Here is a 22,619-nt window from a genome sequence, read left to right on the forward strand (position 1 = left end):
TTTTACTTTGAAGTATCTTTGCTGTGTATGGAATGCACTTCTTGTGAGTGTCGAAAAGGTCCTCAAAGGGGACCTTTGTCAGACGAAGCCCTGCAAAAATCACTGTCTATCGGTGCGAAGTGAGGCTTCTGGAAGGGCTTTTCTAACCTTTTGACACTTACGACTATATGTGCCCTAAGTCAACAGAAACCAGCTGACCCCCTCAGAAAAGACCCGTAGAGCAGATCCCTACAAAGCTTGGTTTTCGTCAATCCAATGTAATGTCATAAGGCTCCCAGCGGGTGAAGAACAGCAAAACTTACTGCTGCATAAATTTGACAGAAACTAATTGCCCTCCTAGAAAACGACTCGTCAAGCGGATCCCAACGAAACTTGGTACTGTTTTAGCCGAATCTAATGTCATAAAAGACTTGTATTGGGCAGACACGATAAAAATTAACTGCTCCATCTGTGTGAAGTTGACAGAAACCAATCGGCTGCTTGGAAAATGACTTTTGGGCCGAAGCCTTGCAAAACCTTTTAATTCTCAACGTGGGGAATAATTTAAAGACTTTATTTAACACAAAATTTTAAAAAAAGAAGACAGGAAGTCCAGTAACCTGCACTGCTACTCCAAAAGAAAATTCTGTAATATAGACAACCATTGAAAACTATTCAAACCAAACCGGTTGGTCAAAATTGAAGAAAGCTTACAAGGATTCAAGTTTCTCAGTAGTCTGTGTATGGCAATTTGAATTAGGGCAATACTGCATTTGAACCTAAAAAGACACTTGGAGCATTATTTTATTTGTTCAGACCACCAATACTAGAAAACATTTGGAGAACAAAGAAAAAGCTCCAGAACTACAATTCACCTTGTGTGTGAAGTTTGTTTCGAGAGAAAAAAAGATAAAACTATTGCGAATTCTACTCTCATTATCAAGCTACCCACACTCAGAAGAATCATAGTGAGGAACTGAAAAACGGTTGTGAAGTGAAGATTAGGCCTAATATTATGCAAAAAAGCATTCTATTCCATATTGAAAAATGGTTACGGCCAGGAATTAAAAAAAAAACTGTAAAAAACCCTATCACGAGTGAAATTTGTCTCGAACAACAAAATAGGTTAGAATAATTTAAATCAGCAGAAAAATTAGTCTGTCTTCAGTGGTGCCTCTTGTTTTAGTTCTTCACAGTCGCAGCCACCTCGCGTTTTGCATTTTGATACTGTTAAAGATATTTAACACAAAATTTTAGCAGGTATCTTAGCTGTAAGTACACAGTTCGATAGGATAGACTCCCAAGGACTGGGTAGAATCTTACTTTCAAATCAAGTCTGAATATAGAACTATGCTTATTAGTCAGTCAGAGTTATCAGACATTTTTCAGAAAGTGCTAAGAATAAAAGGAGTGGAATCTGAAGCCAAAAGCTTACAACAAGTTGGAATCGTAAGAGTCGAGCGCGATCCCGGACTCAGGAAAAAAACAACTTTCAGAATCAGAAAACCTGAAGCTTATCGAACTAGAACTATTTCAAAAATCAATTTTCCAGTAAGGGAGGATATCTAATTTCAGAGTTCCAGACCCCAGTTGCGGTTTGCTAGAAATTGGTATAATGATTTCCCGCACCTAGAGTATGGTGTCAAAAAAGATTTAGCCGTCTGCTATGCCTATTCGTTTTCTTCCAACTGGACCTTGCAGTGGATACAGAAACGAAAAATCTTCATTTATAACAGGAATTAGAAGCTAGGACAAATTACTGGGACAAGCCAATTTTTCTTCCTAGAAACAATAACGAAATGTTGTGTCGATGAAAAATTTGAAGGAAAAGAATAGGATGAAGAACCAAAACAAGGCAAATGCCACCGACTGTCTGTCGTATAATAGTCAAAATTAACTGATTGCGATTTTTGGAACAGAACTTGAACAAAAATTTGTAGATGTTAATGAAGCTGACTTCTTTGACATCTTTGCAAATGAAACACCCACTGCTAGCCATGAAGAGCGTTTAGATGTAAATTAACGGTACATTGATAGTGAGGGAGCCACTAAATAACGTTTACTCACTGTTGTAGATTCTGTGTAATAAAAAAGAGCCAGTATTGCATAAGAAGTTCTACGAGTTTTGTAAAAGGCTCGTATCACTGAAGAAAAACTAGCATTTCAATGCTGTGATTTTGCAAGTAACGTGACAGGACAATTCGAGTGGAACACAACTTCACATTTCTAAGAAGTTAGGAAGAAATACTCAGTACCTCAGATGCTTAACCCACACAAGTATCATTATCATTGAACGCTGCCGTGAATCAACCCTCTCGATACCCGATATGTTTGGTATTTTACAACAAATCTACAACTTTTCAGCAAGGGATCCAAGCCCTTTAGTTCGTTTCGCAAGGGTGTAGATGATGTTGAAGGAAAGCATTATCTTAATGGGCTTTCAGAAACAAGGTAATCTTCCAGACCGGAGTCGCTTGAAGCTTTATAGAGTGTTCTTCTGACAATTGCAATAGTACTTTGGGGAATGGCAAATTTAGATACTCTTGATGTCGAAACCAAATTGAAGTCCGACAGACTTCTCAGTACCCTTAATTGGCTTGAGTTTATTGTAAAACTGCTGTTCTAGAGGGCATTGCTTTCACGGACGAACTCTCTGATTCGTGAACTAAAAGCTATAATGCTGAATATCCCCAGCACGTTCATATAATGAGCGCCACGATAATTTTCATCGCTTGCATATAAAGAGACCAAATAGCTGGTCCTTCCTATTCGACTGCCTTGCAAACCTCAATCTTTTTCAGTACCACTCTTTCTGTTCTACGTTTAGTGTAACTGAAATACCTGTTCAACCGTTCCAATTGGAAATGAAATGTTTTACTGAGATTTACAATAGCACTGGAAGCGTCATTGAGCCTCCCCAGTTGTTCTCTATAGCGAAGAAAAACAGACAAGCTTGCTTTTTGTTTACAGAGCATTCACTTTTGTAAAAACTATTCTAGTGACTATTATCATGCTCGTGATGTAAAAAAAAAGACCAACAAGAAAAATCGAGCTTAACCTACTTGTAAAAAAAGTGGAAAGTTGAGGAGCCGTATAATTTTTCCCTACAATGTTTGACAATTTTTGGCTAGTAATAATCATTATTTTAATATATAAAAATGAATTAAAAATGTTGGTCGTCGTCGATACCAACCCAAATTCGTCAGGGAATTTCAGAGTCCTCCCCCCCCCCTAGAGTAAAAACTATTCAAACCCTTGGTTAGGATGGCTGAGCACCTTTCAAGGGTTTAAAAAAGATTAAAAAGAGTATTTCTTGGGAATTGGTCTGGATTTTTTTTTGGCGAAGTGAGTGGATTGTATGTCCAGGGGGAGGAATGGTTGGAGGGAGTGAGGGTAACTGGAATTGTTGTTTGGCGGTAGTTGTTGCCCTGGAGGTTTGTGAGAGGAGGTGCTGTTTTTTTTCAGTTTAGGAAGTTTCTCGGATACTAAATGTGTTTGAGCTTATTGGAACTTAGCTAAAACCATCCAATCAAAGAGCTTCGTTATCAATCTTAGGACAAATAATAGTTGGATACTAGACTATCTACCATAGTTTATTGTTAATGGTATCTGTAAAAGGATTGCTAAGTTAGAGTTCAAACTTTCTTTTTAGGTGACTGACGTCTATCAATCTGTGGGTATAGTTCTTAAATATATAATGTGAGTTTATTCATTGTTATTACGGTAACAATGATAAGAATTTTTTTCAGAAATAAAGTTTTGACTTCAAACTAATATGGCAAACAAAATAAATACTCTGACGGCAGAGTATTGAAATTTCTTGCTCGCTATTGTAATGAACTATATAACAAAATTACTTTATGTGTGAGCCAAGTGATCAATATTTTCTAATCTATCTTTCCAAAATCAACCAACCAAATAAATAGTTTTAAATTTGGGGTCAGCTAAAATGTTGACAGTCACTAGTCACTTGTAATTCTCGCTATAACAGTACTTCTCGCTATACACCACTTTCTATTACTACTGGAGTCCGTTTGGTACGACTGTTTTGGGAGGCAAATTTCGGTATTAGCTAACTATCATTGTAAATGAACCTTCAGAAAAATTGCAATTATGATACTACCTGGACAAGTCCCATAGTCACGCGAATAACAATGATGAGTTCCCATCCAACACTGGCAGCAATGGGTATAAGCATAGTCAAGGCAGATGCAAGAATTTGAGATATCGCTAGCAAATACTTAGTTCCAAATATCTCTGCTAGGCGACCTCCAGGTATATTTGTAATGAAATATCCCCACAAGAAACTGGTACTTATTAAGGCTTGTATTGGCTCACTCCATGGAAATGGTCCATCTTCACTGGTATCTTATAAATAATGAGAAAGGGATAAGCTGATTTAATAGTGTTTGGCTTCAATTTTGGATACCCCAAGTAAAGAAAATACACAGAATGGAATTGGTGATGTTATCAAATGATTTGCAAGGATTTAGAAATAAATATAAGCAACTAGCACTAGTAATAGTGCAACAAACTGTAAAAATACACAAGATCAAAGCGACTTTAAATCATTTTTATGGACACTTCGATTGGAGTGTAAGTTTAAGGTCGACATGAAATTTTAAAGTAATGTAACATAGGAACTGAATTTTGAAGAGCTTCGGAACTTTGGAACTTGGAACTTTGAAGTTAACGTCAAAAGTAAATATATTAGCAGTGGAAAATTTTGTCCGGAAGGGTCTTATTATTCGAAAGTCGAGTGTTACATGATTTAGTTTGTTTGTTGTTGTATATGTATGTATGCGGCCTTAAAAATGGCTTTAAATACAGGCATTCATTCATTCATTCATTCATAGGTGGTTTTCATTTTTAGCTTTCGTTTATTTTGTTATTAAACAGTCTTAAGTTATAGTTAGCTACAAAATAAATATACAACACTATCTTTTGGGCATTTTAATAAAAGCTAAATTTTTGGGTTTTAACTCTACATTGTTGGCTTCACAGAATTACTCGACTGAATATGACAATCCAGTAAAAAGATTAGATTTGGGTTTAATCAGACTTACTAATATGCAGTTAATAATTGATTACCTTACCTTAGATCCTCCTGTGTCTTCAGAGGCACCCAAGGCGTCCAAGACGAGTCTCCAGTCGTCTCTGAAACTTCCAGCTGCGACGATGTCTTCCCACTCCGGCTGTATTGAGGCATAAAGGTGCCACAAGTCATTGTTGTAGGTATGACGGAGTATATTTTTGGGTCTAGCTCTGCGGCGAGTGCCTTCAGGTAACCAGAAAAATGTAGATTTGGGGATTCTGAAATCATCTATGCACAGCAGGTGCCCAAGTTGGCTCTTTATACACCTTCGATGAGTGACAGTTGACCCTCAATGTTTCTAATATGCTCATTTGTTATATTCTGGGTCCAGTGGATGCCAAGAAGTCTACGTAGGTACATGTTTTCAAAAGACTGAACTCTCTTCTCTTGTTCTTGGTTGAGATGCCATGTTTTATATGGATAGAGCAGGATGGCAGGACGTTGCTGTTGAACAATTGGAGTTTAAGCCGGAGAGAAAAACACTGGGCCTCCAAACTTTTTTTTAGCCTGTTGAAGGTGCTACAAGCCGGTCCAATTTGGGCGATGATTTCTTTGGTTGTGAATCCCTTGTTCTCGATGGTGATACCAAGATATTTGAAATAGACCACTTGTTCCACGTCTTTATCATCACAATTGATGATCATTGGTGAATCGCTAGTTGCCATACCTTTGGTTTTACTGGTGTTGATACTGAGTCCGGATTCTGGTTTTTGTTGAACGCTCGTGAGCAGCACTTGGAGCCGTGATATGCAGGTTTGCAGGATGGCAATATTATCAGCAAAAGCCAAGTCGCTGAGCAGGCGATCATTTAGGCGCAACCCAGTTTAGACGACACTCCTCAATACGAAGTCGATGACAACTGCGAACAGTAGCAGAAATAGTGCGCATCCTTTTTTCACCCCGGAGAGGATGGAAAATTTACGTGAATTTCCCTCTGCTGTCTTCGCACATAATAATATTATTATTATTTCTAGCAATAGATGACTAAAAATAATTGAATGAAAAAAATCTACTGGTGTTGGAGTTGACCCTAATATTCACCGAAACCATCAGCCCCAGGCCAACAAGCGCACCTAACAGTTCTATCATAGCTTTTTATTGTAGAATTACTTTTACACACAAGAATTATTTTTACAGATAAAGAACTGAATATACAAAAAAAATATACAAGCTGACCACGAGTGTTGCATATTCAGCGAATGGAACTGAACCCATAATTAACATTTAAGAACAGGCCTTATGCTACTCTGGACTTCCCGACTCCAAAATGCTCGACACCAGCTTATTCATTTTTAAAAATCCATTTCTGTATCTTCTGAAATTCTATTCTGTGTTTGAGCACTATTCCAGACTACTTGAAGTTATAGTTAAGGTTTTAACCTTGTTTGGTTCTAACAGGAAGTTTTTTTTGCAATCCTCAAAAATTTTCACTTCACAAACTCTTATATATTAATTTTTATATTATGTTACATGCTATCTGGGGTTAGAAGACTTCCAAAAAGTTTTGAAAGATGCTCACTTCATCAATATCAACTTAAGACCAAGACAAATCCACACGCTCAGCCACTATACAAATCTATTCAAAGCTTGACTGTTTACCATCTCCAACGAACTTCAAATTTCTTTTAAATTTCTCCTTGTAACCACCTTTAACCTTATTCGAAGAAAATATGCTTTCTGTTTGGCCCATGATATATTTTCAAAACAATTAATCCATTAACACGAAAGTCCTTCATCCATTAAATTTATCTTAGCCATCTTAACATTTCATTCATTGCCACCCTAGTAAGGTTTTTTTAGCCACATTTTTGGTATAGCTACTTGTTTCAACATGTTGGACTAATGCAGATTTGGGTCACTATGAATTGTTAACAGCAGTATTATTCTGTTCTGCTGGTGTATTGTAGAATATTTTAAATTAAGCTATACTTTATAGTCCAACTGACTGACATGTACTGCTGGATATGCATACACTAATGAAACAATGATTAATTTTTTTAAGGGACCGGTTGATGTGTAAATACATCAATACAATCAAAAAGCAATATAAAACTACACTTAAACAAATCCTCTGGAAAATATTTAAGTAATTTTCATCTGTCTTTCGAAAACAACTAATGTGAATGCTGTATGAAGTATTTTTTTATCAAACATGAATAAAGTTGATAGTATTTTTACATAAATCATCACTGGAAGACCAAATCTAAGAAGGCACGTCTATTAAACCAAATCGAGCAATAACTTTTCTGTTTCGGTGCCATCTAGGAAGCCGAAGGAGGAATTTGCAATATCTGAAATCAGCCGTACGAAGAGTTTGGTGATCTTTCTTACGAAACAGATGAGCCACGCCACATAAAAACAAAAGTACAGGGGCGCAATAAACATTATAAATCCAACACAAACTGTTGCAGTTGTAACGGCTTCTATTTAGGGATATTTTCCCGTAAGCGACGCGTAGGTTTTTCACGGCTTGATTCACTAGGGATTAACAGGTAGTGAAAAGTGTTGGGGTGAAACATAGATCAAGCCAACTAACTAAAGAAGAACATGATAGAACTGCAGTCCTAGCAGCGAGTGGAGCCACCACATAAGGGTTAGTGAAACAAATAAAATCACATTTAGATGCATTAACTGACAGTCCAATCTTAAGTAGCTCATTAGTTAATATATTAAAACTGGAAAGCAATCTACGGCGATTCCAGGCAACAAGTAGAACATCTTCCGCATATGCAACATAAGACAAACCAATATTACCGTAAAAAACAAAACTTTTAAGGGGAAGCAGGCACAATGCAAGCACACATTTAAATATACTTGGAGACAACACGGCACCTTACCGAACTCCCTTATTAATTTTTACTGGGCCAGATAATTGGGCATTCCAAGTAACTTGAATTTCAGACTTTGAATAGCAAGAAGACAATAAACATACTACAGAAGGATTAACACCTGAAGACGCAAGGGAAAATAGAGTCTGAGAGTGCAACATACTGTCAAAAGCCCCAGAAATCTCAACAGTAAGACAAAATAAAGACATGTTCGTTTTCACGGCTTCTTTCATGAGCCAGATTAAGACATGGTGTGAATGGGAGCAACCGAAACTTTTCCAAAAACCAAACTTGAAAGGCGTAAAATAACAATTCAACTCAATTTCTGGTAATAATAAATGTTCAAGTAACTTACTTAAAAAACACGAAATTGTAATGGGACGATAATTTGTATATGATGTGGGGTATTTGCCTCGCTTTCGAATATACGTTGCACGGCCGCAAAGGAAACTATCAGGAACAAGCAACTGTGCTAGGCAAGACTGGAAGATTATTTGTAGATGGTTAAGTAGAGCAGGACAATCACAGACGAAAAAATCGGTAAGAAAGGCCGTCATTATCAAGGCTATTTGAACACTTAATTTTTCTTAAAGCCCGGCAAATATCAGACATTGCTACGGGCTGGACATGAGCTTGCAGGAGGTGGTAAGATAAAAATAGTTTAAGCAACTTATCAGAAAAAGTTTGAAAAAAACTATTAAATACACTGAACACACATTTGTAATGGTCCACAAAATTAGCTAGCTAGAGACAAGATAGGGCAGATGAGGAACATTTCTCACTGTTAATAACCTTATTCCAGGAGGCCTTATCGGTGCGGCCTGGCCATGCATTCAAGCGTGCTCTCTTCAAACTGGCCTTATATTCAAGTTTACACTTTTGTTTCACAGAAAACACAGCTCTGGACGATGGTTGGTCACATGATATCCACATTCGCAGCCAAAATTTGGCATTTTGCTTAGCACATCTTACTTCAGAATCAACGTCCCAATTAGGCTTCCTAGTACCAATTCTAACTTTATCTACAGGCACTGCAGCTGTGAAAACTGATTTAAGGCAATGGACAATTTGATAATAATATCAATTTAAGTCAATTCTACTTGAAAGCGAGGAAACCGAAGTTTGCAGCAGGTGATATAGCACTTCTAAGGTCGACAGTAAAGCAGTTATTGTAGCAAGGTATAGGGGACCATTAGCAAAATCACAGTTCAGCTTCGTATGACACTTCGGATGAGCTAAAATTGTTCGGCCATATAGCTCACAGGACAAATCACAGCTAAGAATAGGATGATCATCATCAATCTTTTCTTCTTCCACCATGACAATCGATGATAATAGCTGGAACAGGAAGTGATCACGTGATCCAGGTTCAATTTTGAACGGCCTCTGTTATGAATATACGTGAATGGAAGGCTCTTATCTGCGACGTGATATCTGCTCAGAAGTGATTCTAGCAGGAGCGTTGACCTATCGGAGATACCGAGAATATCACAGTTACGGTCACCAGCTAAAACCCAATTTAGGTCTTTTAAACGTAGACTTTCGAGAAGAGACTTAAAACTGGAGCAATATTTATCGAAATATGAGAACAATGCTATAGAACGTCGATCGCAAGGTAAGTAAACACTTATAAAGGCAGTACTGTCACATGGAATCGAAAAGATGTTATCATCACAATGAATCACAGAGGGTTTTGATGGGGAACGGAAGAAAATTGCTAGCCCACTGGAAGATGGCCTCTAGTTTTCTTGGCTTCTTGCGAAAACAATTGTGGACAGAAGATTGCTTTAGGCTAGAAACGTTTGATTTGGTCAAAAGATTATTTTGCAAGAACACTATGTCATGGACCAATAATTCATTAATTAACAGGTCTTTGTGTTTTGTGCCATTAATATTGAGAGAAGCAAAACTTAAAATAGTGGCTTGGTTCATTTTGGAGCAGAGTTCAGAGCGCGTTTGATCACTGGGCAATTCATAGTATAGGAAACATGAGCTTCGACGCAATTGACACATTTCAGAGCCTCTAAGCAAGGATTGTCTTTAGCATTGGAATGGCATCCAGATCATTTAGAGCAATTCATCTCATTTGGAGTACATGAGCAGTAAGCTAACGAATGATGGGTACTGGCATCTAAGACACCGTCCGGGTAGTTCTATGTATTCTGATATTTTAAAAGACTCGTAACCCAAGCGCAGACCAGTAGCGATGGCCGATTTAGTAAAGCGGAATCAAGGAATTCTAAACGGAATGTATGAAAAGAGCCAATCTAGGCGGCCTCAATGAGACAAGGAATAGCGGAGATGAATATACTGCTAGAAACACTATCGGTAAGTCCCCTAATAACTCCGAGATGTTTGCAAAAGCGATTTTAGTTGATCAAGGCACTGGTTGACTTTGGCCGTAAGAGTAGAATAATCTGACCGCGGAATACTGGGGACTTCAGAGGGGGATTTGATCATGAACTCTGGAATATCAATATTTTCCGCAGAGCAGCGATAAAGAGTAGCGATAGCGCCTGAGAATGAACTACTCTTAGCACTGGGTCCCGAGCGACGAGGTATTGGCTCATCTGGGAAGCCATTGCTATTAAAAGTTTCTTAGCGCTAAGAACGTCTTCATACAGAAAAAAATCACTGGCGTGTTTCACAATCGACTAATGGTCTAACCCCTCATCGAAATTATGCTGAACAAAGTTCAAAACTGGGCAATAATAAAGCGTACTGGTACTCAAATTGTCAATGATAAGGAAATTTCACTCATAACTCGGCATCAGTTCAAAAAGAAATAAGCAAAAAAGTTATATCTATGGAGAAGTTCTCGTGCAATTATGAAATGATCCGCACTGGCTGAATGAATGCAATGTGAATAAATAATTTAAACTTCGGGAAAATTCGTTCAGAGACTTAATTTTGGAGAAACTTTCTCATATTAAGAACGTCACAACCAAATATGTCTCTTATCATTCTTTTTCCTTTAATAGTATATTCAAGCTTGCTTAGCGTAGGGAATAGGGAGTCGGACTTCTAACCTGATGGCTTGAGGGTACGATTGTTGATGGGCTTCAGTTTTTCAGTGGAATATTTTTTCCACATTCAAATTTTTCCAACAATTTTCGTATGAATGACATCACAAATACTTTGGATAGCTATAGCAACTTGTGTTGACGATGAGTGCCTCTGCTAAATATTTCAAAATGATATTACATTTTTTAATTTGTATATCGAGTGTATTGAATTGCTAATCGGTATAAATTTGCAAGAAATGTTTGACGAAAGAAAAAAAATGGAAGTTCTTAAAAGAACTGCCGTTCTTTTCACTGAGCGAAGCTTGGTCCCTTGGTACTCATCTTCAAATAAATACTTTTAGTCACTCAGAAGCCTCCCTACAATCCCTAGTAGGAGGTTAAAATCAATGGAGAATGATATAATGGGCAAAACATACCGGTTGAATTTACAGTCTGAAATTCACACTGCTTTTCTTCGGGTATCAGTGAATCATTCGATGGATTTACTTCTTCACGTATAGCTGTGTAGTTAACCATGGCAACTATTGCTAAATTAATATTATTACGGACTATGTACACGTTGATATATCCAGTGAAAGCCATGAAGGCCATGACAAATCTTGCTGGTGGGAAACCTATCAAAGAGAAACATATTAGATTAATTGAATGATCATTGGTATACAAAGAAATATAATAAGTATTTTCTCAAATTTAATCTAGACAGAATATTTATCTTTCTCTCAAAAATTTGTAGGTAGGCTAAATGAGCCAAACGGTAAATCACTTCCGTCTTAGCTTATTAACTTAAATGGAAGAATACGAAATCCCCGCTTCTCAGCTAATGGGACGAAGCAGCTTCGCAAAGGAATTCATCCTGATAAATAAAAAGTGAAAACATAAATTTGATCGGATAAGCCAAGGACAATATGATTTTCCGCCATAAAATTTGGTTAAAATTTTAAAGAAAGAAGGTGGATTTTCCCAAAATCCCCTTTGCTATTAGTAAGGAAATGGTAAAGCCGATATATACTTCTTATTTAATGGCTCTAGAATTCAAATTACGTTCTGGAGCCAGTGTTACTCATTTTTCATGTATTGATAACTACTACTGCTATTACTGATAGATCTTACAGCACTGAAACTCTTAACTCGGCCCCTACCCATTCTGCTTTGAACTGCACTTTGCATGTCCATCCCTGATTCCTTACTTTTAAAAAAAGCTCCTGCTCACTTTAGATATTTTATCTCCATTGTCCCATTATTTAGCCCCTCTGTAACCCACTATAGAAGATTGTCCTTTTTATTCAGTCCCGACAGGACTGTAAAATAAATAAATTTTAGGCATATTTTTTCAACCTTAAAATGTAAATTCAACATCAAAGCTTTCCGTTCCTTGTATCCATAAAAAAAATATTTTTATATACTGCTTAACGGTAATACAGTCGCATACCAAAAACTATCCTTAGGCAATTCTTCTCGAAAATTATGGTATTTTTTTCAACCTTTCGTGGCAACCGCATTCTAGACCCCCTATTTAGCCACTTTTCAATTCCATTATCCGAATCTGAATAATAAGACTAATTCGGAAAATTTCGGCCAACAAAGATTCATTTCTGCAATTAAAGCGCTCAATTTCTCACCTCTGTTCACCTGATTCCTCGGGTAATAGATCCCTTATAGGGTATGCATATAAATCGTTCTACCGACGACGTTTTCAGTACCTTAATTTTTCTAATCATAAATTCTGGATAAGTCTGCAAACTTTCGTATCAATTAAGAAGTTTTTTGGATTTTGTGATGATTAGCATAATTCAATTAGGCTATTTCTACAGGCCAAACTAATCTGTAACTTCAGAGAAGCGGATATGAATTTTTGCTGCCAAAATAGGGGCTATATAGAAAGTAGGCCGTGACACCAAACCTTTCAATCTGCCCCCCAAGTACAAAAACCTATACATACTACATCTGAAAAAGTTACATCCTTTTTTAATTAATGCAAATCTCTTGACCTAGAGAAGACCGTCCGGGAGAAAAAGATATCTCTCGTTTGGAATTGCATCTTGACGCTTCTACTAAATTACTACTTCAAGTCGCCACACTTTGCACTAGGTAAGGAGTTTTCCTACGTCAAATCCCTGGTTTATCTTATGGCATAAGACAACTTCATAAAAATAAATGATGGATTCTATTAAAACAAAAGTTCTTGTTAAAATCTTTCAAAACTTCGAAACTTAGGCTAAGAGAGGAACATATGTATCATAAATAATTAGAAACTTACTGTTGTCTTTTTATGATTGTGAAAATAATCTGACTCCTAAACTTGAAAAGACGGAAATTCAAAAATAAGAAGTTTTACCTCTGCTTGGCATGTCCTTTGGTATTATGACCAATCATGGCAATCTCATAAGCTACCAACGTAGCTTATGAGAATTGATGAATCGCTGATTCAAGCTAAAAGACCTCTGGTAATTCTGTCTCCTCCAACTGTCTTAACTTAACTATGAGCCATTGCCTGGCTGAGTTTTAAGACTGCCTTTTTTAACGGTTCTCCCTTCCAGATGCAAGATATAGGATAACCCTAATAGACTTAAGAAAAAAGTTAGAAATTGCAACAGAAAAAGGGGACAAAGGAGAAACAAGCTTAGAAGGACTAAGTAAAAAATAAAAAAGATGTTTATCTAAAAATTAAGGCCAAGAGCAGAACAATCATTATCTAAATAATACAGGCTTTAGATTGTCTGAGCAAGATTTTGACTCTTGTTGATTGGAAGAGCATCACCAAGTGCTGAAAAAACACTTTGTGACCAGTATGAGCAAGGGATTGGATTTGACAAAGTCTCATTCAATTGGAAGTCCTAGGGACATCTTGACGTCCGGCTCTAAGTCATCTTAGAAGCTTAATGTCAAACTGAGAAGATGTATTAGTCCCCGTCCTGCACCGGTTCTGGGACGATTACTTTTGCTGAGGGCAAATTTTTTTAATAATTGAAAGAATTTTAAAATTGCAACTAAGAATTATACAACATTAAAAAATAGCCAAGAGAAATGTAAACAAGAGCTAAGAGCTCATATGGCACTTGTGACGAGGCATGAAGAGCTAAGAGCCAAGAGATCATATGGTATTAGCTCTAACAAAATTCTATGAATCAAAAGATTGATTTAAAAGGAAAATAAGAGGCTTAATGCCGGTCAGGATTTAAAATAAGAGCTCTAAGTCACGATGTCCTTCTAAATATCAAAATTCATTAAGATCCGATCACCAAATCGTATGTTACTAATACCTATGTTTTTCTAGTTTTTCCTCTCCCATTAGCCCCTACCCCCCCCCCCCGATGGTCGAATCTGGGAAAACAACTTTATCAAGTCAATTTGTGCAGCTCCCTGACACGCCTACCAATTTTCATCGTCCTAGCACGTCCAGAAGCACCAAACTCGCCAAATCACTGAACCCCTCCCCCAACTCCCCCAAAGAGAGCGAATCCAGTACGGTTCCGTCAAACACGTATCAAAGATATTTGCTTATTCTATCCACCAAGCTTCATCCCAATTCCTCCACTCAAAGTATTTTCCAAGATTTCCCCCTCCAACTCCCCCCAATGTCAAAAGACCTGGTCGGGATTTGAAATAAGAGCTCTGAGACATGAATTCCTTCTAAATATAAAATTTCATTAAGATCTGATCACCTATTCGTAAGATAAAAATACCCAAATTTTCACGTTTTCCAAGAATTCCGGTTTCCCCCTCCAATCCCCCCAATGTCACAGGATCTGGTCGGAATTTGAAATTAGAGCTTTAAAGCACAAGATCCTTCTAAATATCAAATTTCATCAAGACCTGGTCACCCTTTCGTAGGTTACAAAAAACATCAATTTTCAAAATTAGCCCCCCCCCACCTCCACCAAAGAGAGCAGAACCAGTTATGTCCGTCACGTAGTTTCATCCCCACCAAGTTTCATCCCAATCCCTCCAATCTAAGCGTTTTTCATCATTTTAGGTTCCTCCACCCTAATGTCACCAGATCCGGCCGCGACTTAAAATAAGAGCTTTGAGACACGATATCCTTCTAAATATCAAATTTTTTTTAGATCCGATCACCCATTCGTAAGTTAAAAATACCTCATTTTTTTATTTTTTCAGAATTAACACCCCCCCCCCCCCCAACTACCCCAAAGAGAGCATATCCGGTCCGGTTATGTCAGTCACGTATCTTAGACAGGTTTTTATTCTTCCCATTCAGTTTCATCCTTGATCTCACCGCTTTAAGTATTTTCTAAGATTTCCGGTTCCCCCCAGCTGCCCCCCCCCCAATTACGCTGGATCTGGTTGAGATTTAAAATAAGATATCTGAGTTACGAGGTCCTTCGAAATATGAAGTTTCATGAAGATCCGATCACTCCTTCGTAAGTAGAAAATACCTCATTTTTTTTAATTTTTCAGAATTAACCATCCCCCCCAACTACCCCATAGAGAGCGGATCCGTTCCAGTTGCGTCAATCATGTATCTAGGACTTGTGTTTATTTTTCCCACCAAGTTTCATCCCGATCCCTCCACTCTAAGTGTTTTCCAAGTTTTATGTTTCCCCCTCCAAACTGCTCCTCCCAAATGTCACCAGATCCGGTCGGGATTTAAAATAAGAGCTTTGAGACACGATATCTTTCTAAATATAAAATTTCATTTAGATCCCATCACCCTTTTGTAAGTTAAAAATACCTCATTTTTTCTAATTTTTCAGAATTACCCCCCCCCCCCCAATACCCCAAAGAGAGCGGATCCGTCCCGGTTATGTCAATCATTTATCTAGGACTTGTACTTATTCTTCCCACCAAGTTTCATCCCGATCCCTCAACTCTAAGTGTTTTCCAAGATTTTAGGTTTCCCCCTCCCAAATCCCTCCCAATATCACCAGATCCGGTCGGGATTTAATATAACAGCTCTGAGACACGATATCCTTCCAAACATCTAATTTCATTAAGATCTGATCAACCGTTCGTAAGTTACAAATACTTCAATTTTTTTATTTTTTCCAAATTAGCGGGCCCCCCACTCCCCTCCAGATGGTCAAATCGAGAAAACGACTATTTCTAATTTAATCTGGCCCAGTCCCTGACACGCATGCCAAATTTCATAGTCCTAGCTTACCTGGAAGTGCCTAAAGTAGCAAAACTGGGAACGACAGACCGACAGACCGACAGAATTTGCGATTGCTATATGTCACTTGGTTAATACCAAGTGCCATAAAAAGGGATAAATCGTTAAAATATGAACCAAAGAAGTAGAAAGTGAAGGCAATGGACAAAACTGCCAAAGATCTGGAAGATGCAACTAGACGACATAATCATAATGTAGTGTACTGGCATGTAAATAAATTGAGAAAAATTAGTCAGTCTAGACCTGTCCCAGTTAAAGACAGGAGCGAGGCCACAGTTAGTAATAAGGCTAGAGTTAAAGAGACATGAGTAAATTATTTTGAGAATATGGTCAACCGTGATAGAGTTATAGGAAAAGACATTGACGAGAATGAAAACTTGTGACACCTTGGAAGTGAAGAAAGATATATGTTGCGAGGAAGAATAAGTGACAATACTAAAAGGATTAAAAAGAATAAAGCCTCGGGTGCTGCTAATATCGTAATTGAGTTATTTTTTTTAATATGCTGGTTATGAGGCTAGAAATATGCTACTGAAGTATGAATGCTACTGAAATTTGCTACTATGATATTGTTTAGACTAAGAGATTCTGTGGAAAAAGTTTTAAAAGAGGAGTAGTGTGCTTTAATATTGCTGGTCATTTAACTAGCCTTAACGATTTCCTAGGAAGTTGTTTTGAAGTAATTATTTCCACTCATTCTCTCTCCAAGGGATTATTTGCTCAAAAGAGGCATAAGAAAAGTGTTTTGAGTTTCATACATTTGCTTAATCTCAATTTATTTGGCTTTAAAGATAAATAAATCTATTGAAGGCCTTTTTATTAATAAAAAAAAAATATCCTTGTTGTCAGTATTTTAGGAATGGAATTTATTTATCTAAGACCAATAGAATAGATTGATTACTTAAGATTAAAAAAATAGTTTTTCAGAATTAAGGTGGGTATAGACCTGCAATTTTTACAATCTTCTAATCCTTATAAATTACACATTTTCACCCTGGATTTATTCTTGAAAGCTGTTGCGGATGAAAATAGTGACAAAACTAATAATTTTTAGAGGTTTTGCAAGTTCAGGGTGAGGGAAACGGTTTAAAAACTAATATTAAGAAGACTAGGTCGTTCTTACTAAAAACAAGGCAAGGAGAAGAGGTGTAGGGTAAAGAGAAGATAAATCAAATGAAGAGCTTGATTTATCTAGATAGTAGTATCATTCTAAACATTCAATCTAAATATTATAAGAAAACAATAATAATAACAAACAATAAATTTAACTACCAACGACTCGTCAAAAATGTAGAACTTCCTCTTGTAATTTTTTCACAGCCAATGAGTCCTAATCTCAGCTCTCATATATAACTTCCTAGTCTTTCTAACCTATATACTGCAACTCTAAATAAAAACAAATGGACAGTGAATATTATAATAGAAAGAATAACAAGTTGCTTAAATTTTTCAACGACTGGAATTAATCCCACACGAAACAAATTCCAATAAATTCAAGAATAAGTAAATGGTCAAGCTACAAGTTATTCAAGAAAACTACGGTTACTCACAAACTGCTTAAACATTAACTTAAAAAAAATCGAATCTACTTGCCCTGACACGTTTCTTTGAATCCCATGTTTTTTCAGTAGATCCAAAAGATAAATAAGAATCAACTGAGGCTCTATTTTTATTTGCATTTTTCCTTTTTGAGTATATCATCAATCTAAGATAAGCAATATCAATGACAGATTAAAAAAAAAAGTGTCGTTGCTTTCAACTGCAGACACGAAAAAAATAAAATATTTATATCAATTATGTGGAGTTACGCCTTCAAAGCTAGAGCAGTTCGATAAATAGCTGGATAAAATAACAGAACTTACAGTTTTTTTAATATTTAATTTTTTAATATTTTTAATAAATGGACCAATTCAATTATCATAGTAATCAAATTTACATAATATTTAGAAAGCTCTTATAATGCCATTAAAAGTTTTTTAGGAAAGCAGAAGAGGGGGAGAGGGCTATTCGTATCCTAGGCCTACCCTTTCTGGATACTGTTTTTCAAGCTATTATTTATTCATCCCTTTACCAATATTGCTGCAATAGCTGCAGACAAGTAAAGACCTAACCAAAGTCTATAGCAACGATAGTTTAAAAGCACAATTTGGAAAATCTCTCTCTCATAAGAAAAAATTGCCACTTGTATCTGATTAAAGAATGGCAAACAATTATTTCCACTTAATTTCGTAGTTATATTTTACTTTGAAAACAAATTTGGCCTAAAACACCCTGAAGAGAGCAGTTCTTCCATTTCAGATTGAAATGTTTCACGGGGGAAGGGTCTGGCAATGTGGATTTTTGGGAATGCCGAAACAAATTTATGTTTTAATTTTACTGAAGAAAAGGGTTGCCCAAATTAGTAATTTGATTTGGCTTATTTATTTTTACGGTGCAACATGGCCATACCGACGAAACCTAGAAAAGAATCGTAGAACTTAAAATATCTATTGTTAATTTTTACGGTTAAAAAGGGTTTGTAAAATTAAGTAGTCGGTTATGCTTAGTTATTTTACGGTTCTTAGGTCTATTATGCTTTTAGGTCAACTATTAGGCAAAGAGTGTTCTCAATTTGATGTACTTGGTTAATAATTTATATTATAATAAGTATAATATCTTATAATAATTTATATTAAATTATTAACATGATTTTTTAACACAAATAAGTCACCTGAAAAAAGTTGAGCATCTTACGTTGTCACGTCATCAAAAGAAGGAATAAAAAAAAAGATACTTATGAGCTTCAAAGATGTTAAGGAGTTCTATAAGGTTATTGGACAAGCCGGTTCTCCTGGTGTACATTTTTGTTTGGGGTTTTAGGGGGTTTGGCAATTTTGTCCTGTTATTATGGGACGTGTTTGGCTCTAACTGGTTTGAAACTACCCTTACGACCAGGATTTAGCTATCGCTAAAACTGCGAAAGCACTTTTTATTTTCCGTTTCCTTCGCGAAAATACCTTTCTTTTTCTGCTACAGTCTTTGGATTAAAAATTTATTCTTTTCTTTTTTTGCATTGATCGGAGCTTTTATATTGTCTGGTATTAAAACAGGAAGTAATTGAACATTTAAAACTCTAATTTTTGAACTTATGCCAGCAATTTTCCGGACCAAATAAAAAAAAAATTCACTATAACCTTGGTTTTATAATAATTGTCTCATAAATGGAAATAATTTTGTTCTATAAATAGCTAAAAGCGTTTTATGGTGAGCAAGACAATTCACCTTCATGGTAGGCAAGATACTTTGCAAAGGACGCATACATTCTAACATCGCTGACGATGCCAGATTTTAGCCGGCCCCTATCCTTCTATATCTGGTACCACTATATAGAAGATTTACAGCTTTTTGTAAGGCTACCTTAAGTCAAAAACCAGAACCCTAGACATTTTGCGTACAAAAAAAAGGCAAATCGGGCTTCGTAAAACATTGAATGTGTGATTTTGCTTCATTAAATACTGCATAGAATCGGTATTTCCAATTCCAAAAACTGTCAGGATATTGCAGGAGTAAAAAATGACCTTATTTTTGCTGACATTGAGCTCTGTGTTGACATTTGTGACATTGTGCTCTGTGTTACATAAAATCATATCAATTTTCTTCTAAAAAGAATTAAAATTCTACTTCTGTTTCTTTTTTCCTTTACAGATAGGGTTTTGTTTTAATGACTGATATTTAAATAGCATTAATAAAAATGAAATTTATGGGGATGTAAAAGGGCATCATCAGTAGAAAAATGTAACCAGAAAATATCGAATCACAAAAGCAACAGCAGACCCGATAACCTGAATTAATAATAAGGTTTTGGTTAGATTATCTTCTCTCATTGGTCCAAGAATACTCAGTACTGTATTAATGAGGGTCATATTTGAAAATTCCACAACAGAATCTTCCATTTCCAAGTAAGAAATTAACCGCAATTTGCTTGCTATCCACAGTACTGGTCGTCCCAATGGACCCAGCGAAGCAACTTTGCACTTGACTTTACTTGTTTCTAAGAATCCTGTCTCTTTGTTCAATGTAGGTAGTCTGTGCCTTGGACAGGGAACGAGTCTGAAGAGTTGAGGAACAGACAACAAGAAATTGAATACCTGTGGAAAGAAAAATAGCAACAGTGTCTTACTAAAATGGCCAAGAATGCCCACTACGGCAAAAGTAACGCCACTATAATAGCAAAATGTATCTCCAACAAAAAATTTGGCTGGGTACCAGTTAAGTTTCAAAAGTCCAAGACTAGTGGCAATATAAGGCAGCATAAAATAGAGTGAGAAATAGTGATATCGTGACAACTCGCCTGTAAGTTCTACTAAATTAAATATGCATATTGAACAGGCAATTATAATGCTTTGACCGACTTCAACTCCATTTACTCCGGCGTAGATATTAATAGCATTTGTACAAAATACTGCAAGGACCCCCATATACACATAATAAAAAATACCTAGGTCTAAGTTGGGACCGAAAAAGCCTCTAAAGAACTTGGGCATAACTATAGTTGTAAGCCCGATATGTATATAATACGCTGTTAATAAAGGCAATACAGACAGGGTTGGGAAGATCAACTTGTACCGCCATTTCAAATCAAAAAAGTCATCAGCGACACCCAAGAAGAACATCAATGCGATAGAAATGAGAGCGACTTTTTGCATATAGAAAAACTCTTCGCACTCTCTTTTGGGTATGGGAACCTTGTTGATAAGAACCCCATCTAAAAAAATGAGCATGAAAAGAGTGATACTAAAAAACACAAATCCTGATATGATACCACCTGCTTCTGGGATTACAGGCTGATTTATTTTGTTGAAATCTTTCCCTGTGATTTTAGCTTTAAGAAAAGTCGAAGTAAACCTTGGTAGAATAATCATAGTGACTATAGAAGCAAGTATAGAGCACCCAAAGTTTGCAAATAAACAATCAATCATCCAGATTTACACTTAAGTCCAAGGTTGCAATGCCTTAGAGTGTCAAAATGTCCGTCACATGTCCGTCTAGGTCAAAATTGGCTTCCTAAAAATGTTTGGTGATATAGTAACTCCCTTTCTTGATTATATGAAATAATACCGACAGTAAAAGTTTTTGCATAATATATATTAAGACAAACTCTTACAAAAATAAAAAAAACGAGCAACAATTTATTATTCTTCCGTTTTAATGAGATGGATGTCCTTATGATGAGGCAATTGTACAATTTTCTTCTATAAATAAATCGAACGCAATTCTTCGGTTTCAGTTCAGCTAATATAAAAAAATGTGTTCTGAAAAATTAAAGTTTTGAGGTTGGTATCAATACTTTCAAAGGTTGGTTTGAAGAAATTTATTTGTTCAATAATTTTACCGATCCTCCACACCCCTCTCATTCCCTTAAGTTCCAGCTGCTTGGCCCCCTCCCCTCGGTTTTGTCTACCGCAATCACAGTTTTAAAAGTTTTTATTGATATAGTAAAATTTTAGACTCTAACTAAATACTCTCTCTTGTCTAGACTCTTCTTGTCTTTATTTATTTTTGGGTTTTAAAGAACTACGACCACGTCTATTTATTTGTGTGATTGTAACAGTTCGTAAAAAGTGAAATTCTGTCAAAATGGAGAAGCGTCACTTCACAATGAAGGCATGTCCTAATCACGACGTTCACCACAACCCTTTAAAAGGGTCAAATTCCATTTTAGCAAGCCAAAATGTTGTAATATATTTATAACATACTAGCTGGGTCCTGGCGGCTTCGCCGCCGGGACCCAACATGCCACGTGACAGGCTTCTATATATGGATTCTCATTGTCCCTTGTGTTCTGGGTCCCGGCAACGCTATGTCATTTTTGGATCGAATTAATGAAGTAAATTGGACATTCCTAATCTGGCCCTTTCTCTTTAAACCGCAAGCCTGGTTTTGTGTTGCTCTGGTGTTCCCTTTTTGGTGACATTGCAGGATAATTATACACGCATTTCTTTTGTAATACGACACGCATTCTTTTTTTACTATCTCTATCAGCCGTAAGCCTGGTTTCACGTTGGGAACATGACGTCATTTATGGATTTGTAGTAGATCTACATTCAGAGGCACCATTTGGGTATAATCTTGGGGTGGGCATGAACTCCATCTGCCCCCCCCCCCCGATTCACTTCGTGTCAAGTAAGAAAATGTGGTTTTTAGCAGCCCATAGATCAAATATTCTAAGTAAAAACGCATTTTCAGCACCCGTGTGTTGCTTGGAAATGTACTGTAACCAAAGGTGGAACTCAGCCACACTGACTTCTAAGATTAATTATAACAACGAAGAATACAATCAACAAGGTTAAGTGATTAAACTGAAAGTGGAAAATTCAACCAGACTACAGGCTGGCATTCCTCAGCGAGAAACTTTCTTATTTAAGTAAACAATACATCGGTGAAAGTAATCTTCATTGCTATTCTGGGGATTGTAACCAAAATCTCGGTTTTCCTTCAGCAGAAATCTTCCAGATCAAATATATTTACAAAAAGGAAAAACATAACAAGATAAAAAATATTACAACACTCAAGGTAACAAGGGG

General features: G+C 36.5%; 2 protein-coding genes and 1 long non-coding RNA gene across 3 annotated transcripts in view; 1 reads left to right on the forward strand and 2 right to left on the reverse strand.

The window, feature by feature from the left end:
* LOC136040956 (putative inorganic phosphate cotransporter) overlaps positions 1-17,731 on the reverse strand; it is a 105,372-nt gene extending 87,641 nt beyond the window's left edge. Inside the window, exons 1-3 of the mRNA XM_065725409.1 lie at positions 17,650-17,731; positions 11,345-11,542; positions 4,103-4,347 (exon numbers count right to left, since the gene is read on the reverse strand). Coding sequence (XP_065581481.1) covers positions 4,103-4,347; positions 11,345-11,542; positions 17,650-17,674 — 468 coding nt within the window. The 5' untranslated portion in view covers positions 17,675-17,731. The remainder of the gene's footprint in view (positions 1-4,102; positions 4,348-11,344; positions 11,543-17,649) is intronic.
* Positions 1-22,619, forward strand: part of LOC136040961 (uncharacterized) — a 289,351-nt gene that overhangs the window by 113,001 nt on the left and 153,731 nt on the right. The gene's annotated exons all lie outside the window — the stretch shown is intronic.
* LOC136040957 (UDP-N-acetylglucosamine--dolichyl-phosphate N-acetylglucosaminephosphotransferase-like) lies at positions 17,930-21,014 on the reverse strand. The gene has a single exon (XM_065725410.1). The coding sequence runs from the start codon at positions 21,012-21,014 to the stop codon at positions 19,818-19,820; it is 1,197 nt and encodes a 398-aa protein (XP_065581482.1). The 3' UTR covers positions 17,930-19,817.

Source organism: Artemia franciscana, chromosome 21, assembly GCF_032884065.1.
Source record: "Artemia franciscana chromosome 21, ASM3288406v1, whole genome shotgun sequence".
Classification (NCBI taxonomy): domain Eukaryota; kingdom Metazoa; phylum Arthropoda; class Branchiopoda; order Anostraca; family Artemiidae; genus Artemia; species Artemia franciscana.

Coding starts and splice junctions, on each gene's coding strand:
- LOC136040957 (XM_065725410.1), bottom strand. CDS start 21,014: ATGATTGATTGTTTATTTGCAAACTTTGGGTGCTCTATACTTGCTTCT.